This window comes from Oculina patagonica, chromosome 2, assembly GCF_052425735.1.
Source record: "Oculina patagonica isolate OP01 chromosome 2, crgOcupat, whole genome shotgun sequence".
NCBI lineage: Eukaryota > Metazoa > Cnidaria > Anthozoa > Scleractinia > Oculinidae > Oculina > Oculina patagonica.
The window spans coordinates 2,119,664-2,139,859 of record NC_135759.1 but is presented as its reverse complement, the minus strand read 5'-3'; the positions used below and the strand labels follow the sequence as shown (position 1 = coordinate 2,139,859).

The following is a 20,196-nucleotide window of genomic DNA, read 5'->3' as shown; positions in this document are numbered from 1 at the left end:
AGCCTGCGAATACAGCCACCTCTCATTCGCTCCCGCTACTACGCACGTAGTAGCGGGAGCCGGCTAATGTGAGTTTGTTCTCTTGCTGCAGTCTGCGTCATGCGTTTGCGTGTACAGAGTCACAGGAGCCCACCCGCCGCGTGGAGAATGAGCAAGAAATTTTGTTTCGAGCTCACCTTCTCCTTGACTAAGTTTCACGCTTACACGCATGCTCTTTATGTCATTTATGTCTGGTAGGCAAGTGAAAACAGTCATTTAATACATGTCATTACGTGTCATTCTACCTACAACGCGAGTGACCCTGCCTACGTCTCGTTGGCTTTCGAGAAACGGGCCCCAGGTTTGCAGAAGTGGGGCGCGCGGTGGCCTAATGATTAGTGCGCTGGACTCCGGATCGGTTCCATCCCTGGCCGGGGTCAGTCTGTTGTATTCTTGGGCAAAACGTTTTACTCTCACAGTGCCTCTCTCCACCCGGGTGTATAAATGGGTACCGGCGATTTACTGCTGGGGTTTACCCCGCGATGGACTAGCATCCCATTCAGGGGGAGTAAAAATACTCCTAGTCGCTTCGTGCTACAGAAACCAGGATGAGCTCCGGTCTAACTTTATGTTTGCAGATCTTTACAAGGGGCACAAACACTTCATTGCAAAGACTAACGGGATCACAAAGAGTCAAATTATTTTTATTAACTTTGATTCATCTTTCGGCTTTACTCTTCAACTCTACATTTATTTCTGTACAAAATTGATTTGGAATATATTTACAACACTCCTAAGAAACATATAGCAACAAAAATAATAAAGATTGGTTATAACACACTGTTTTTGTTGGAGAAAAAAAATGAACTTCCAAGTTTTTTTTGTAAATAACTATACAAAACAAAAAATACATGCATATAAATTTTACAAATTTAGATATAAACACTGGTGTATTTAAGACTAGACAACAGCAAGCGAAAGCAGTCGTACTTTTGCCACTGAGAAAGGTTTTAGATGGTTTTCTAATCTTTCCAGCCAATCAGAGAGAGGAAGTACCCCACGTGCAATTTGTCGGCGTGCGGCTGCTAGTTTTTGATTGGCTAAGTAGTGAAAGAAGCCAACAAAAAGATGTCAACATTCATTGTGTATGGCAATGGTACGGCGCGTTCACTTCAACAAAAATAACGAATATACACACGAAAGAAATCCAGAAACACTTCTAGCCTCAATCATCTCAATCTTAACCATCCTTATACTTATTTTCGGTTTATTGACAACTCTTTGATGTTACTATTAGGCCAAGTTAACTATTGACTTAGTTAACTTTTAGGCCAAGTGAAAAAAAAAGTTTCTCGTCCCGGCCCGCTTCATTTTTGGGGGCCGCCTTCTTTTTTATTATTTTCCACTGGAAAAGTTGGAACGAAAAAAAACAGCAGACATTAGTACAACTGAAAATTCTGTAAGAGGTGGCTTTTTTCTGCGATTTAACACGAACTAGGGACGCACTGGATAGGTCACTTGACCTTGCAGGATTTATTTTGCAAGTTCGCTTCTGGAGAATTTGACGATGGAGGAAATAACAAATAAAGCGCCCACCCGCTCGCATTTTTTATAAAAATCCGGACAAGAACATTTTTTTCTTTTACTTGGCCTTATTTTGAGGTTCCTTTTGATTTAAGATAATTTAATTCGTCACTAAATATATCATGACGTTCTTTTCTTTAAAAAGAAAACTTTTAAATTACAAATATCAAGTTGAGACGTTAATACACTGTAATATCGTACGAAACTCGAGATAAACTAACCACTTCTTTTTTTTAATCATTTCTTTTCAGTGTACTCTAATTTGATGTACTTTATGCATTGTTTTGCTTTAATTGAATACCAGCTGAAAATATTATTAACCCTTAATATGCCGAAATTAGTCCAAAAAACGCGTTTTTTTTAAATCGTTTATCGATTTTCTTGGCTCCACGGTCCAAAAGTTCTTTAATTTTTTTTTTTTTTTTTTTTTTTTTTGCTGAACCGTTCCGATTTTTTCCCTTGCTCCTTTCCTTTTCGTTTTTCTCTGCTTTCTTATTCTCTCTATCTTTTACTCTGTGCACTTCTTCTACTGGCATGAAAAGTTTTGATCTGAATCAATGGAAAACCCTGGAAAGGAGATCATGATCAAGTACGGGTATTTTGGCCTGTTTTAGCACCAATTTTACGCCAAAAACTGATCGCGTTTTTTTCGATTAGCTCTGTCGGAATGCAGTCAATATTGAAGATGGACAGTCCTGTTGAAAGATCTATCCAAGCTCTATAAGATGCAAATCACAAAAATCTGCTGACGTGTAAATTGGTGACGTCATAAGTGGCAGCATGGCCATTCCTCCAAATCCCGGAATAATTCGGGCTTAGCATGTTAAGGGTTAATAGCTATTTTCAGGTAGCAGCTCTCGCAAAATCTCACATGAATAGCTCGCTACCCTTCGAGAAAACAACAGAACAAACAACAGGAACAATGCCCTTAGCCCCAAATGAGTAGCAATTAGCCATGTTCAAAACGAGCAGGGGACTGGGTACGAATATTCAATATCTATTGCACTGAAAAACTGGGCCCGTCATCTGAAAGAGCATCCAAAAATTAGTAACTCAACCAAATTTGAGAGTTATTGGTTTAAAAGCATAGGTATGGTTCACTTTTAGTAATTGCTAAATAAGAGAGCTTAGTATGGATTGGAGGGACAGCTGTCCATCCAGCCATACTAAGCTCTCTTATTTTAACGATTATTAAAAGAGTTCCATGCCTTTGCGTTTAAACCAATAACTCTCAAATTTGGTTGAGTTACTAATTTTTGGATGCTCTTTCAGATGACGGGCCCAGTTTTTCAGTGCAATCGATATTGAATATTCGTACCCAGTCCCCTGCTCGTTTTGAACATGGCTAATTGCTACACTAGAGGACCAGTAGAATTACAGGCTTATGAGAGCTGCTACACTTAGCTTACAGTATTTCTGATTACCTTACCATACAAGCCAAACAATACTTGTTGAACAAAACAATTATTCTGCTCAATATTCTGCGGATGATAGTACTTTAACGAAATCGTCTGATAATTATCAGGCGATATTTCACGCGATTTAGCAGGATAATTGTTTAAGTGACAAATGGCATTTGTCTAGCCTTTGAATCTATTTGAAGTCATGCATGAAAAATAATATTTTTGATCACATCAAAAGTTTTTGCTTATTAATTAACTGCAATAATAATAATATTGTAAAGTAAAGGACCATATAAAAATGGATATTAAGCAAAATTATATGATGACTTTTCATAAATATTATCATTGATAAAAATCAAGTTTAAGCTGTACATAAAGTTGAGATTTTTTAAAGGTCGGAATGATTTCATACAGAGCTTTTCCCAGCGTAAAATAATTAAGGAATCATTGTTTTTATATGATCATAAAATCGGGTATATAAATATTAAGAAATGTAAATCTGATGGTAATCAAATTAAATGGCCCTATTAGGGATTTCAGTGACTTGCAAACTCTGAAATTCAAAATCCAATAAACAATTGCATTTTTCTTTGCTGTCAATCATAATTATGGCAACAGCAAACGAACCATGAAAAACTGACAGAGATGTGACTTTTTGACCCGGTTGAACTGAACTTCTGTTTCCGGAGGGGTCCGGTAAGATGATTGGCGGCAGCAAAAGGGTGAACCATTGGGAGGGGATTGAATTTCAGAGTTCGCATATCACTGAAAAACTGAATAACAGTAAATTCAACACCTTTTGTAATACTGAACACACCAAATCTGAACTCGACAATAAACACTTCATTTTAGCCACTTATGGAACAACTATCATAAGCCCATTCTCAAGAGTGATTTACAGAAAATTTCTCCTTACCAAATTAATACATTTTCAAGTAAACAGGTGATGAGAATTGAGAAATTCATCAATTACTGTATTTCACATGATGTCATGGCAGCCATATTGGTTTCCAAACAATAAAATTTCCTCTTTTGAGAAATGAGATCTATATTCTTATATAAAGAATTGCCTATTGTTTGAGGACACAGCTACTGTGAAAGCCATGGATAAAATTTGTCACAAAAAGGTAAAATGTGTTCTAGAAAATATCTATACCCCTCCCACAGAAGGTTTTTTGGGTTAAATCCCCCACCCCTCTGGAAATTCCATAAAATTTCCATACTTTCCTTTTAAATTTTGGCTTTTGAAACCTCCACCGCAACCCCCTCAGAATTTCCATGGGGTGGGTATGGATTTTTTCTGGAACTGCACAACAGAGTTTTAATAGCAACTGTTCACTGTTTGCAATCAGGGTAATGTGAAAAGTTAGGCATTCAAACTGGCCTTAAAAGTAAAACAGTGGCCTCGAGAAAACCAAAACAATGGCTTTCACAAGAAACCATACTCCAAAAGAGATAAATTTGAACTGATTTCCTACCAAAAACAAAATAAATATTAAAAAAAAAACATGATTGGGCTAATTATTTAGGAATTAATGTGGTAAATTTTCCCTACTTATCTAATGCCACAATGGTGGCTACACTTAACAGCATATGGCAATATTCTAAGAATATTTAAATTTACGTGAAAACATATATAAAATACTCTCCAAAAGGAGATATCACATGTAAATATCACTGCACAACAGCAATAATGCAATAGCTATACAACAAGTCTACCATCACAAAAATACGCCTAAAAATTACGTCCAAAAAACAAAACATTCAGACAAAATAATGCATGCTTTAAGCCCACAAGGACAAACAGAGTGTAATTAATGTTTTAATAGTAGAAATTTGCCACTGGTTAATAGGGGTGTAAAGGGGGTTCCATAACAACAAAACTGCGCAGAAAATCTTTAAAAAAAAAACCACAATACTGCATCAAAATTAACCAAAGATTTCCACAAGTCCGCAAAATGATAAGTCTAGAAAACCTTTATACCGCACCTTAAAATTAAAGATTCTGCAAAACTGCAATCCTTTACACCTCCCCTCCCCCCCCTCTTAATGCTATTGTTAAAGGAGCCGCATGTAAATCACAGACGGCGACAAACTTTGAAGATGTCAATGTGTACACACTGTTTTGTTGATTACGGCAAATAAGTGCCAATCAAATTGATGAATTTGCAAAAAACCATGGCAAATTTCTACTAATTATAAACCATTAAATACTTGCAAGCTGCAATTTTTTTTGCAAAATTTGGGGGCACAATAATATTCCTAATATTCCTTTCTAATTGCTATTTGAGCATTGCAAATAAAAATGTACAAAAATTGAACAATTTAACCACACCAAGCAAGCTTGATATTCCTGTGGCTGCACAAAGAATATCTCAAATTTTCTTTTAACGACTGAAGGCTTCACAAACTGAATCACTAAAAATGCACCCTGAAAAATGATTCTTTTTTTTGCTGACAAATATAACACTAAAGCACAATATATTCTAAGATAATCCTAGGGTTTGAAATCGCTTAACAGCAACACCATTTCTTTATGCCTGGGCCCAACACTAACAGCAAAACCCAGAATACACAAATTAATGTGACCTTTCTTTTATGTGCGTAAATTATTATTATTATTAGACAAAAGCTAAGGTTTATATACTTAGATCAGTCAGAAACAAGTGCTCCTGTTGGTGAAAATCTTATCCCTGAAAATTGTTTTGGTGTGTGGCTTGAATTGACAAAGCCACTACATGTAGTCAATGTAGATCAACATGAAATATCCACAAGCCGACTTAAGTTGATGCTTGCAGAATGGAGGACAAAAAGTAGATGATTCACTAAACATGCACTTGTTTCCTTGACTGAGGCTTACCTTGTTCTGTTTGTTACTTAGTTACTATCGGCACTCGCTGATTCAGTGCTTTCGTCCAGAAGTTCAGTATCTTGGCTGGGTTTCTTGGAAGTGATATGATTCAATGCTGACCCACCATAGTTAGACTTCATTAATGGATCATGGTGTAGCATATGACGTCCCAGCTCGGCCGATGAATCACAAACTTCTTCACACTCTGAGCACCGATGCTGCTGCCCTCTGACTCTGTCCTGTTCTTTACTCTCATTATTGTTTATGTTAAATTGTGTACTGCTGCTGTCTTCAAAGTCAATTGGTTTGTCTTTGAGTGCCTCATGCACATGCATGTTGTGTCGCCGTAGGTCACCTAAAATTAATAGCCAGGGCATGTAAGTTGACAACATTGCGTGATACGGATAAGACAAGTAGAAAACGATACGTCTTGTAATTACCTTATTGTTACTTATTTTCGCGGGACTTAATTTTCGCGATTTTCGCGATTTTCAAAAAATCGCAAAATTAAAGACCCGCGAAAATTTATTTCAAACGTTTTCTATTGTATTTTTTTTGTTAATTGCGTATTTTTGGCCAAATCGCGAAAATAAAGTCCCGCGAAATATGCCCTTTCCATTTTCGCGAAATTAAGTTCTCGCGAAAATAAGTAACAATAAGGTAGGTGGAACAAAGTCCGTCAGATGACTGCATTATTTCCTATGCAAAATATGGTTTAGAGACAGAATCTGTGGGGGTGGGGGGAGGGGGGTGAGCAGAAGGCACCTTATGCATCAATTTTAATGACTGCTCTGACAACACAGATAAACAAAGTAGACATTTTATCTAAGTGACTTTTTTGACAAGTAAGCTATGACACCAACTGCCTTCTAACGCACCACTGTTGTCATAGAATTCAAAGAAAACTACTTTTCAGTTCAGGGGTAATGGACGAGAATGTATCACGTGACATGCATCAAAACTGTATAACTCCCCAGGGTGAACAAAACCGACAAACTCCCTGGGCGACAACAGCTTGCACCTTGAAACTGCACAGGATCAGGACGTGCGGCTCGAACCCAGGGTAACAACGTGAAGCAATTCAAAGTTGCAGAAAGAAGCTGCATTTAAGCTTTTATTCATTGTTTTGTTTGTACTCAGGAGTCAACATTTAAAATAAAAAGATTAATTGTACACACAAAAATTTAACTTGACTCAAAGAAGGATATTTCTGAATGCGAATTGGACAGCTCAAAACATGAATAAATTTGTATTGCTTTCAGCCAAAGAATAATGTAGTGGTGAACACAAACAGCAACAATCACTTTTCTCCACCAGTCATCGAATCTCACTCGCCACCATGTTTTTCACTTTGCTGCCGTGCAGCACGCTTGACCCAGTCCGCCTCCGCATCACACATCACTTAAGAGCTCTGAGCGCATTTCACCACCCTTCCTTTTTAGCTTTGATTCTGAAGACCCTCAGTTGAGGGTCTTAGGGAAACAAAACTCACTGTTTCCCTTGGGGTCAATCATTTAGTGCTTATTGTACCATGCAAAGGATCTCCAAACAAATTCTCTTTACAGGTTCCCTCACATATTTTTCTTACAGTATAATTAAGAGAATTTGATTATACATCACAACTTAGATGCAACACACTGAGCTGTAGTCATACCTGATCTGTTAAAAGACTTGGGACAGTGATCACATGTAAAGGGGCGCTGTTCTGAGTGCGTCACAATGTGCCGTCCCAGTTTACTTGAAGTGGCAAACGTCTTGGGGCAGTGAGGACACTTGTGAGGCTTCTCTCCTGTGTGGATGTATGTGTGCGTCTTCAAAGATATTGTTGTGGCAAAAGACTTCTCACAGTGCTTGCAATGGTAGGGACGCTCACCTACAAAAAAGATAAAATGCTTGTCAGTACATGCAAAAAGACAATACAGTTGACTCTCCAGTGTTCCAGATAAGAGACGGGTCTCGGGTCAAAAACCCGATAGAGACGGCAACCTGACCCGACAAATAAAATGGAAAAATAATATTTTACTAAGAAGTAACAATAAAAAGCAAGGAAGCAAGTTTCTAAATACAAAGATATTGGAAGAAAATCAAATTCAGGGAAAGAGAGAAATCACAAAAATTCATCCACCATAGTTCTGAAGGAAACTTTTCTTGTCCAAGGCTGTATTCTTGTTGCATTTCGTTTTCATCTGCTTTCGAGTGACAAGAAAAGCAATAGTTTTACCAAAACGCCCAGCTGGGTAACCTCCTTTTATAACTTCAACTTTGGTCTGAAAACAGGCACACAATAAATTTCTTTTCTCTCCTCGCTATCTTTTGTAGCTTTGCATTTCACAAGGCAAAATTGTTAGAATGTTTCAATCCATTTGCGAAGTCACAACATTAGATCTAGTTTTCGATCGTGTCGATGGTGTCCTGCACGTACGATAAAACTTGTGCCTGCATTACCACAGACAGCAGTTTCCTTTTACTTTGTATAGTAATAACGAAAAGTCTTCTCAGTTCTTCTTCCTTATGTATTTATACAAGAAAAGTCTCTAATAAAAGAAGATTGCCAAGCAAATTCTTGTAAAGATAGAGGGAAAAAGACAGCGGTTTTATATTTATAAAAACCAATTTTAATTTTAAATTTTAAATTTATTTTTTAAATTTTGTGGACATTTTGTCATAATTTCTATGTGGACTATTGACTAAGAAAATTGAGACCAAAGTACATGTACTAATTACAACCTAATTTTGAGACTCAAAGCAGGGTCATATGTACCCAGAATTTAGGAAACCAATCTAAAAAATGCTTCAATTTTTGAAAATTGACTGGGAGAGCATACCCCCAGACCTCCTTAAGAAAAACGCAGTGAGTTAATGTTTACCATACTATCTCTTTGGGGAAAAATGTATGAGCTTGAGAGCTCTCTGATAGGTAAATTATTTTATAATTTAAGTAGATAATTTTAATAAATCAGTTAGCTTTATTTTCATTTTTTAGCCCAAATGCTACCAGATAGCAACCTGAAGCATAACACTTTAAAAAATTTTCTCGTGAAGTGCACGCATACCCCTCCCTACAAAAAGGGAAACTTTTTACCCGACCTTTCCCCTAACAATGCGCTACATTCACTGGGCTGGTTGACCAGTCTGATAAATTTTGTGACCCCTTGCTTCAAAAACTTAACTGGAACACTGACTCTCTGTAATGGACACCCTTAGGACCAGTTGTAGCTGTCCACTTTGGAAAGGTGTCAACCTCACAGTGGTGTCTATATTTGAGAAAGTGACTCTACAGTTGAACCTTTCCTTATGGACAGCTCTATAATACGGACACCTCCCTATTACAGACAGTTCACCTGGTCCAACAGAGACCAAAATTCATATTAACTCTACCTCTTAATATGGACAGCTCCTGTAATAGACGCTGTGCCAGGGGGATCCCATGTGGCTTGTCTAAATTTAAAATAAAAATGTACTCTGTCCCTGTTTTATCACATTTCCCATCACTGTTGGTACTAGTTGAATTAAGGAAAATTGATCATCCTTGTTGGAATTTAAGTTTTTCTAAAAGGGTTGTTGATTGTCGCAATTTTATTTTATGTGCTGTCGCTACTTGTTGGAACCTGTTGGAATTGTCAGAATTTACCCTGGCAAGGCCTCATAATACAGACACTCTTACCCTTTGGTATCCTCAATACAGTCACCCTATGCGTCTTGCACTCTCATCACTTATCAGTCTCAAATTTTGCTGCCTACTGCAAATTTTCCCCTACCCATTTTGATCAGAAACCTTTGTTGCAACTTCATCTTCTTTGGTCATTTTGCCCTTTGGACCACTCAGGAACACTGCTATTATGCCGTGTAATATGTAACACATAATCATCTTACAAAATTAATAGTAAATACTTACCAGAGTGAATTCTGCTGTGTCTTCGCAGATCATTTGAACTGTAGAAGGCCTTGGGACACTGAGGACATTTGTGTGGTCTCTCTCCTGTATGTGTGTAGATGTGTTGCTGGAGACCAAATGGATGGCGGAATGCCTTGTCGCACATGGTACATTTCCACTTGCGGCAACTCATATCTGGGCACACCCGTTTAATGTGTCGTGCAAGGTAGCTCAGAGAAGTAAAGATCTTGCCGCACTTCCCACAAGTATAACCCTCTGTGAAGGAGAAAAGGTGTTTCTTTCTTTTAAAAATATTTTTTAAAAAGAAAACTAGTACTTTACTGTACTGATTGCTGTACATGCAGCTTTGAGAATAGTTATAAATACTTCAAGACAAATACTGTTTAATAAAATAAATAGAAATATGCAGTGGAATATCCACAGAGCGGTTCTTCATTCACTGTTTCCACATCAAATTGGAATTAGGAAGTGTTGGTTTTTGTGGGGGAAAGAAAACCTGAGAAAAACCCTCAAAGCAAGGACAAGAACCAACAATTAACTCAACCTACATATGACAACTGGACTGGGACTCAAACCTGGGCCAAACTGGAGGGAGGCAAGTGCTCTCACCACTGGGCCATCCCTTCTCCTGCCAATAACCCTGGTTGATGATTTTCTTTATTTTGTAGTTCCCAAAATTATCCATACCTCCCCCACAGAAGGGATTTTTCCCATTAAGGACCCCCCATCCCACCCCTCTGGAAATTCCAATTAAGCCTCATACATTTCCTTCATAGTTTTTGGTCTCTGAGATCCCCACCCCCCCCCCCCACCCCCAGGAATTTCCAATCCCTTCTGTGGGGGGAGTATGGACATTTTCCGGAACCACACATTCTCATTACCATTCCTTGACAATGTTCTGATACTTCAAGGAAAAATTAAGTTTTTGATAAGAAAAAAAAAAGCTCTCACCTCTACCAATACTGTTGTATTTTGGGTCAACATCAACGTCTCCCACACGGAACACTCCTTTACTGGTGAACACAACCTCGTCATCATGTTCATCCAAGGAGTCTTCTCCCTCTCCTCCAGCTTGCAGCGTGTCAGCAGCATCAAGCCCATCCTGCGAACTGATACTAAGAAGAGCTGACGCAGCCTGGTGTAAATTGAACTCGGACTGTTTGGCAGCGCTTTGCTTTTCTGCCTGCTCCATGGGCTGACTGGCCTGGCTTTGTGAAGAGGGGTTAGGCACAGCGCTTTCTAGTCGAGTATCCACAGCAGATGTAGCTGCTATGGGTTCACTTGACAACAGGTTGTTTAAACTGCTTGTTCGTCTCAGTTCTGCAGACTTTGTCCTCTCGTGAACAAACTTCTTGACAGCCTGCTTTGCACTCACGGGTACAACTCCCGCTGCTGTACTTACAGTTGTAGTGGACTGTACTGTGGTAACGCATGGCACTTGTGTGACAACTGTTATAGGTGTCTGCCGCGTATTCAGTGGAGATGTGGTCCCTACATTGCTAAATTGCACAGGCATGCTTCCAGGTCTGACTACTGGGGGGATATTTCTCGGAATCTGCCCCATTATTGTGGTGACAGGAAGCTGCGAGGCACTTTGAGATCCACCTGGGAACATTGGTGCCATCCTCTGGTCACGGGGCAGGATTGGACGCTGACTGCTCATGTTCATGGCATGAGATGTCGTTGTTGACAGTGCAGCAGGCTGGCTTACCAAGGTGACTTTACCAAGCGTCAACACACTAGTGCTCGCAGAGTTCAGTGAAGCCTTTGGTATTCCCACAGACTGAACACTGGCCATGCCTGCAGTAAAAGGCAAAGTGCCATGCCCTTCACTCTGAGGTATAAAGTTTCTGGCTCTGACTCCGCTAAGCGTCTGCGGGCTGGTTAAGTAGACAACAGGTGCTGCAGGCTTTATATTCCACAGCAAATTTGCTGTTGCACGTGAGCCAACACAGCTGACAACATCTTCCATTCCTTTCAGCGGCTGCTGCGGTTGAGCTTGTGGGTTATTACTGTTGGGTGACAGAGAGGGAGCTGCGCCCTGCACAGCTAATGGTGTTTGGATACTTGAAGGCTGTGTTGGTCTGCAGAATAGTGCTTGTAGATTTTGAACATCTGCTGGATTCATCATTCTGGAGCTCATTATGGCTGACGACGATGGATTTAGTGAGCTGGGAGCTGTCAATCTTGGACTGATCTGAGGAGTGACTGATGCTGCCGCTGAGTTTAATTGTGCTGTAAACTGACTCAAGTTCATCAAATTGTGCTGCACATTAGCTACTTGTTGCAAGTTTGCTTCAATACTTGCTGGAAATCTAACAGGAGGTTGCAACAGCCCCTGTACAACAAGGCTTGACTGCGGTTGCGACGCAGCTTGACTCTGCGAAAGAGCATTCACATAACAACTGTTGGCATCCTCACAAACCCTACCTTCATTTGCAGTTGTGGTTGTTTGCATTGGTGTCTCAACGATGTTATCAACAGTACAAGATTCCTTAGGTGTGGAGTTCTTTTCTGCATTAACATCTGTGTTGGCAATACCTTTATCTGATGGCTTTGCTGATGGAACGTCAGCATCTGTTTTCTCTTGCCGCAAAATAGTGGGATTGGTACGGAAACTAACCAATGCTTCTGCAGCTTGGGACAGCTTCACCTGTTCGGATTTTCCTGATCCTGTCTTTTCAGGAGAAGAAGATGAAAGTGATGGTGACTTCTCAGAGCTTGTTCGCCTCCTCTTTGGCTCACTAACAGTGACAGAAGCTTTGGATTTTGCTGGAGACGACAGGGTATTATCTCCTGTCGGTTTACTTGAAGTTGCACTTGTTTTTGCCCGTTTTGATGGTAGGCCATGAACGAGGGTCTTCAACTTATCAGCCGTCAGTTTAAGAAGTATTTCTGCGGCGGACGAAACTGTCACCTTGCTAAATCCTGGGCACTTTTTAAGTTCACAGAATAAATGATCAAACACATTAATTTTCTTTTCAGACAGACTATTAGTACCTGTGTTATTGTTAGGGCGTTTCCTGCTCCCGAGAGAAATGGTATCTTTCTCTGTATTCAGTTCACATGATGATCCACTTGAAAAATTCACAGTTTTCGCACTTTTACCTCTAGTCTTGGTTGGTTTGCCATGACCTGTTTTGTTCACTTTAGAACTGGATTTTTTAAGATCATTCAGCGATTTCTCTTCTTCAACATGTCCATCCCCTTCAATCAAATCTTTATCATTTTGTTTTTGTATCCCACTATTTCTAGATTTTGCAGTAGTTTTTGCCTTAGCAATATTTTGCTTAGTATCCAAAGATTTTTCTTTCACTTCAGCATTAATCTTGTCAATATCCCTAACATTGTTTTGAACATTCTGTTTTGCACTCTTTTTCCTCGATTTTTTTGACCTTGGTTGATCTTGATCTGAGGTTGTCTTTTCCAAACTGTCTTTACTTTTAATCGCATCAGCATGTTGCACGTTTTCATTCTCCTCAATGTTGGACACAGGCAGACCAGCTTTAGTTTTCTTTTTAACAGGAGTTTTTGTTACCTTGCTGCTCTGTTTTTTCTTTGGACTAGAGACCTCACCGTTTGAAGTATTTGTCGTTGCAGTTTTTCCTTTTGCGCCATTTTTCTTTGATCTCTCTGGAGATGTTGCTTTCTTAAGTTTATTTCCTTTTTGTGTTTTGCCAATAGACTCGTCCAAGCTAACTGTATCGTCATTCACATCTTTGATATTATTAATACCCTCACCATCCACAGTTTTTACTTTTTTTCTACTGAAGAACAAAGTTGAAAACAATAACAATCTTAGCTGGTTTTTAAAACTTGCAGCAGATTGTTAAAACAATATTTATCAATATTTATTATAATAATTATAATTAAGAGTTATATTTAGTAATGTATAATTAGAATTGAATTGATAACGTATAACCAAATAATCAAATGTATACCACTCCTCCCCAGGCTTTTTGCCAGGATTTAAAAAGTGGGAGTCCAGAATTTTTATAAGGCCTGACTTTAACCCCATAGGAGGGCCTGAGGTGCATACAAGGTGTTTATCTGCAGTTATGAGTGCAAAGGTATCTAAAGATTTCCAAATTTGCAAAAAAAAACACCTCTGTATACAGTTATTCATATTAATTTTCTCTGAAATGTGGGCGTCCATAGGACTCCTGGACTCCCACCTGGCTAAAAGCCTGCTCCTCCCCCCATAAAAGGTTTTTGTTTGACCCCCCCCCTCCCCCCACCCATACACTAATGCCTCCCAAAATTCCAGTTTAGTTACACTTTTGAGACCTCAACCCCATCAGAATTTTGAGTGACATGCCTGGGGGGGGGTACTAATAAATCCTTGGTTTAAAATTTGTCAAATCAATATCATGATTTTTATTGTTCATTTCTTATATTCAGTATCATAATCTGAAACAACGGGCCATAAAATCAAAATGGTTCGAAAGATTTAAAACCAAATCACCCAATTATCAGCAAGAAACATGAGAAAACATTAGTTGCCCCCAAACTTTTTTTTGGCATGAATTAACATCAGGTTACAAGTATGTAAACTGGTAACCCATTGATGCCTGGAGATTTTTTTTAAAAAACGTATATTTTGGACAGTTTTGACATTTGCTGGTCAGTTATGAGCTAAATCTGCTCCACCCTATTCAAAACTGCATTTACAACATGAAAGAACGCCTATCTTTCCACCTGCATCACATTTTACGACATTTTTGTTCAGCCATGCGCACAAATCGCGATTTTGAGTTTTTGGACAAGAAAGTACCCTACCACTTTAGGCTTTTTGTTTTGTTAATTAATTAATTTCTTTATTTATTGCTTTTCCTTTTTCTCCTTTTCTTATCTCCTCAATGCTGTTGGTAGCCTTTCACTGGGCTTGCTTTCTGTTCAAGAATTGCTGAGAAAGCATCATCCAAATAGGAAATTCTTGCATGAGTTGTGTATTTTTGTGTTAGTATTTCAAGATTAATATTAACCCAATCATTCTGATTAGGGTATCATTGGAAAGACCTTTTCCTCCTGCATAGATCAAGTATATGTGATGCCTTTTTTGGTCAAAGATGATGATGTCAAGAGTAGGACAAAGGGCAACGCTTGTCACGGCTGGTTTTGGGTGGCAGAGGCGCCAATGGGTTAAGATATTCAGCCAGCAAATGTAACGATTAAATTGACTTTTTTGTGGGAGGCGCGGTGGCCTAAAGGTTAGTGCGCCGGACTCCGGATCGAGCGTTCCGAGTTCGAGCCCCGGCCGGGGTCACTTGTGTTGTGTTCTTGGGCAAGACACTTTACTCTCATAGTGCCTCTCTCCACCCAGGTGTATAAATAGGTACCGGCGACATAATGCTGGGGGGGGAACCCTGCAATGGACTAGCATCTCATTCAGGGGGGAGTAGAAATATTCCTAGCCGCTTAATGCTACGGAAACCGGGATAAGCTCCGGCAATGTGGGCCGCCTGGCTCGTGGCTTCTCCTTTTGTGTTAACACATCAAAATGACAACACAGCCAGTCAGTTTTATGATCAAGAACTAATTATATACCCTCAATACCGTAAATGAACTAAATAATTGCCCACACTCAAATAAACGCCTGCTATTTAATAAACACCTTCCCTAAAGCATAAAGTCTGTTCTAGATGCCCCTCTCTAATAAATGCCTCATGTCTAATAGACCTCCCCTACGCCCCCCTCCAAGAATTATCTCAAAAACCTAGGAAATGCTTCATAGAGTAAAATAATGCTGATATATCATTATGTAGTTTCTTGCTTGACTTGGACATCGAAGAGGCCAACAATGCCAACATAGTTGACCCTGATGACAATGAAAATGTCCATATCAAACTATAAACAACATCTCTACATCTCTATAGGTTTTGTTTTAGGGAAGATTAGATAAGTCTCCCACTCACTTTTTTCTTACTCTGCTAGAAAACTATGCATTCTATTTATTTTGTTGACATTGTTACAGTTAAAGTAAAATGAATGCCTCCCTCTAATAAATGCTTCATAATTATCTATTAAGCACCTCCCCTAGGACCCCTAAAATTTAATAGACGCCCCAGGCATTTATTATATCATTTACAGTATGTGAATAAAACAATTACTCACCTGCTTGATCGCTTTCCATTGTTCTGAGCAGCTTCCTTGGACTTCTGCAAAAAATTGTCAAAATACAAAAGCTGAAATGATGTGGGAATAACAGTCTGTGGAAGAGAATTATGCATTTCAAAAATGGTAGTTTGGCAAAGTGAACTTAAGTGACACAAACATTACATGTATAGTTAAATGTAAAACAATTGAAAATTTCAGACAGATCAAAGGTCAAGGAAATAATTGGAGTGATTTGACAAAAGCCTTTAAGTCCATAATTGTCATATTTTGTCATAATCCTCCAATGAAGAGGGTACAAAGGTTGCCTAAATTTTTTAACTGAGATCATTTTTTATCACATAATGTAAAATGCTACCAAATTGCCAAAAATACATTGATAGCAAAATTTCACGTTTTCAATCATGGCTGTATTGCTTTCTTGGGCAAGATAGTTTACTTTCAAACAAATGTGTTTTTAAAGGCTTAAAAAATAATCCCCTTCAAACTTATTTACAACCCCAAATATAATCTTACAAATTTTCCTTTCCCTATCTGTCAAACTTCTAACAAAGTCTTGTGAATTTGACTTTCTCTTGTAAACGCAGGAGCAAAGATCCCATGCATTCCCCCTGTATTCTCTATTATACTGTAAAATTCCGGTTATAGGTCCTGGGCTTACACAACTTTGTTAAGTTTTTTTTTCTTTTTTCTTTTTTTGGGGGGGGGAGGGGGGCTTGTAAAAGGGAGGGCTAATAGGCTGAATAAAAAAGGCAACATGAGCCACGGCAGTGTTGATTAAAATACAATTTTTAGTTAAAAAGCCATAATAAAGCAACATTTTGCCTTGTTTCTTACTGTCATCCAGCAGAGGGGAGCTAATATTTGGGGGCTTATAACCAGATGTATTTTTTTTGTTTCCAGGTAGATAGGCCTATAACCAGGGGGGCTTATAAGAGGGGGGAGGTACAGAATAGGGAGGAGGGAGACATGGCCAAAAAAATTAGGGAAAAGGGAGAAATTTTGGCAAAAAATAGGGAGGAAAAAAGGAGAAATTGGCACAAAAAGAAGGGAGGAGGGAGATTTACTTTTCTGTCCCTCTCCCATTATAAGCGGGGGTGGGGTGGGCTTGGGCCTTGTGATCAGCCCGGGAGTCAAACCCAGGGAGAAGCCAGTGATACGACCAACATTCACTCAACAAGGAACTTCTTTGTAACAAAACAAAATCTTTTAAAAATATATTTTTGAGGTGGAGAAGTGAATTGGCAAACTTTTTTGCTTAATTCCCCCATAAATTAAAACTCTTTCACCTTTTCCCTTTCCGGTTTCAGAAATGTGCTGACAGGACGTCACAGAAACTATATGCAGAAAATGCTTAACTAAGTCTATTCATTCAATATGCTATGAATTTTTAATGCTAGTAAAAGGTAGCTTTTGCACATCTATTCTCTACAATAAGCGCCCGAAACATCTCTTTGGATGTTCTAAAATAAAACATGAAAACTTCTCAAGACGTCTTAATAAAATAACAAGTCACATGTTTAACACTGTGTTCACATCAGCAATACTACACATGAAAAGAGTTAGAAAATGAGATTTACTGCTCACTAAATATCACTTAGAGCCTGGAGAAGACCAAAATAAATCATTGTGCATTTCACGGCTGGGCCACACTCAGATTTAAGGTCATTGCCCTGTACAGATTGCATTGCGCATCCCTTACTGCGCAGAATTTTATCCTGCTGCAATTACCGCGCACGCGCACACACATATCAACAAAATGGGGCTTTTTTCTATGCAGCTTAGTCCGCGAGAGAACTTAATTGTCACTTTCTCCTAAACGAGCCTGGTGACCTATCAATTTTCAATTCTCAAGTATTTTAGGAGTGTAGCGATCAAAATCTTTCTGTAAAATGAAAACAGATCAATTCATGTGTTTGAAAAATAAATTATCGTTAAAAACGTGTACTTTGTTAGTATTCGCAGAGGAATTTTAAAGGAATTATATGGAATATACAAGGTCTTCCTGCTCCTTAACGAATCTGGTGACCCCCCTTTTTTATTTCAAAATTTAAGTTCCCGGGGCTAACCACGACACACACCACAAAAAAACATTAAAAATAAAACATAAATTAAAGTAATAAACCAGTAGGCCAAGTTTGGTTAAAAAATTGTGTTCAAAAAAAAAAAAAAAAAAAAAAAATAAAAAAAAAAAAACCAAAAAAAAAAAAATCATTAAAGTTCTATTTCAGGGCAATGACCTTAGATTAGAGAATGTGACATGACTATAAAGTCATTTTCCTATTTGCTTTAAAGAATAGTAAAGTACAATCTTAACAAATTATAGTCAAATATTTCCATTTGGAAAAAAATCAGTGTTGTTGACAAAATGTTTCTGCTCAAAAAGTAAATATATAATTTAATTGGTCACACTTTAGGATTTTGTGCAAAGACTACAAGTTTAAAATCACATTACACGAGTCAAGGTTAGTAGCCTATGGAGTGGAATAATAATTCTGCCATGTGTTGTTTTCAAAATCGAAAACCCTTAAAATGTCCGAAAATTTAAATATTATTTTTATAGAGCTGAATGCGGTATATTTTATCACTTTGAAAAACATGCAACTGTTTTACAAGTAAGTAGGGAAATTCTTCCATCGATTGAAAAATTTAGACTTTAAATGCCTTTTTTGTCGAAAATTATGCGTCGACAGACGAAAACAATTTCATTCACGAAAGTTTAAAGGAAATTAAAATTAGACAATAAATTTAAATGCAGTAAAAAATCCAAGTTCTTCGGTACAGCAATCTCGTTTGTATAAAAGAAAACAACTTGGCGTAAATATTTTCTGCTCGGATACCAATGGTGTGACGTACCATTTAAATTTAGAAATTTACGTCGAAGCAGGCTCAAATTGATTACATTCTCTCTTCGTCCGGGGCAAGTGCCAAAATCGCTACTGGCTTGCATAAATTCTGCTGTTAGTTTCGATTATACCTTAACACATTTTCTCTCTAGAAAAAAAAAGGCACTTTAGAAATAGAAAGTGAAATGATGTGTTAAAAATCCGGTACATTACTCTTGGCGAAAAATCAAGCAACTTTAAAATTTACAACATTAATGTGTTTGACTCCAACAAGATCGAGCTGTGTTCGATATATTGACCACATGGTGATGGTTTCCGAGCTAGGGTCAAAATCATTTTGTACAACATTTTTAAACTCAAAAAAATCTTATATGTACGCTAGATCTTGCAATGTTAACGACGATTCGAGCCTTAGAAACATTATCACATTAATGTTGTACAGTAAACAAACATCTCGCTGCAGACTTCACAAAGAGACAACCCCAATGAAAGCATGCTGCACGGTCCGGAGCGCAAGAGAATTTAAACAAACTTTTGGACTTATAAAACACGTTAAAATGGCTTCATCGACCGCTAATCGCCACTATTTACTAGCAAGGCACTAGCTGCGCCTAAATCACGACTTAAGTATATCGCAGACGCTAATTTCAACGTAAAAACGCTGCAAAACTACAGTGCTTCCTCAATACCGTGTGCCGTCACATGGTCGCCGTGGAGGAATACTTCACAACAATCACCGACGAAAAGTTTTGTTGCCGAGATTTTGGTTATCTTTCAAGCCTATCTCGAAAACCACGACTAAACGTTTACTGCACCCTGTTGTAGATCGTATATTTCTAAGAAAGCAAACGGCAAATCAACACACCTCTTTCTTGGCGCTTGCATGATTTTCCGGTTCGTCGTCCGACGAGTAGCAACACGGGCACTTGGTCGAATGTGCACGTTTTCGCCTAAAAAATGCACACAAAATTAATCCAAATCGTAACAAAACCTCAGCTAGCCACAGCAAAAGACACTTACGTCCTCCTCAAACCACTGTAACCCTTTTCCATGGCATGGCAGCTTGAAAACGGGAGAAATTTGTCGAAAATGAAACCAGCAAGCCACACATCGACATGTTTGTATCAGAGTAAACCCTTTGCGTCAGAGAAATACTATGGGTGTTACTGCGCTTGCGTACAACGCCCGTTCCGATGACTTGTGGGTAATTTTGGCAAATTTCCCGCGAAAAAGGGGCCTACCCTGCAAGGAGGAGGTCGATTTTCTGAGAGTTTGTTTACATTTTGTGATTAGAAATTCACGCGATAAACAAACAAAATTTTGGAATAGAAAGAATATATCAAATTTAGTCCTGATGCTAAATTTGAAAGAGAAAGAGTGAAAATCTGCCTACAACAACAACATCAATTTATTTAAACACGGGATTCTGAGCTTTAATTTTTTTCACTTCTAAGAACGTTCTTCGAAACAGCTTATTTCGTGTGTGAAAAAATATAAATGTAAACTTAGGAACTGGGAATTTAA

The 20,196-nt window shown here is 38.4% G+C and overlaps 1 protein-coding gene across 3 annotated transcripts; it reads right to left on the bottom strand.

The window, feature by feature from the left end:
* Window positions 1-667: 667 nt before the first annotated feature.
* LOC144642573 (uncharacterized) lies at window positions 668-19,819 on the bottom strand. 3 transcript variants are annotated; one of them, XR_013568750.1, is made up of 8 exons: window positions 19,693-19,819; window positions 19,538-19,622; window positions 15,827-15,870; window positions 10,664-13,479; window positions 9,713-9,967; window positions 7,472-7,690; window positions 3,012-6,172; window positions 668-2,712 (listed from the first exon to the last, which is right to left on the bottom strand). XR_013568750.1 is itself a non-coding variant. In XM_078501555.1 (7 exons), the coding sequence occupies exons 2-7, from the start codon at window positions 19,555-19,557 to the stop codon at window positions 5,844-5,846; spliced, it is 3,684 nt and encodes a 1,227-aa protein (XP_078357681.1). In that variant the 5' UTR covers window positions 19,558-19,622; window positions 19,693-19,819; the 3' UTR covers window positions 2,729-5,843. The 3 variants fall into 3 exon arrangements, 2 of the variants coding, with proteins under 2 accessions (XP_078357681.1, XP_078357680.1); XM_078501555.1 differs by lacking the exon at window positions 668-2,712 and having other exon boundaries at window positions 2,729-6,172; window positions 10,664-13,476; window positions 15,823-15,870; XM_078501554.1 differs by lacking the exon at window positions 668-2,712 and having other exon boundaries at window positions 2,729-6,172.
* Window positions 19,820-20,196: the final 377 nt, after the last annotated feature.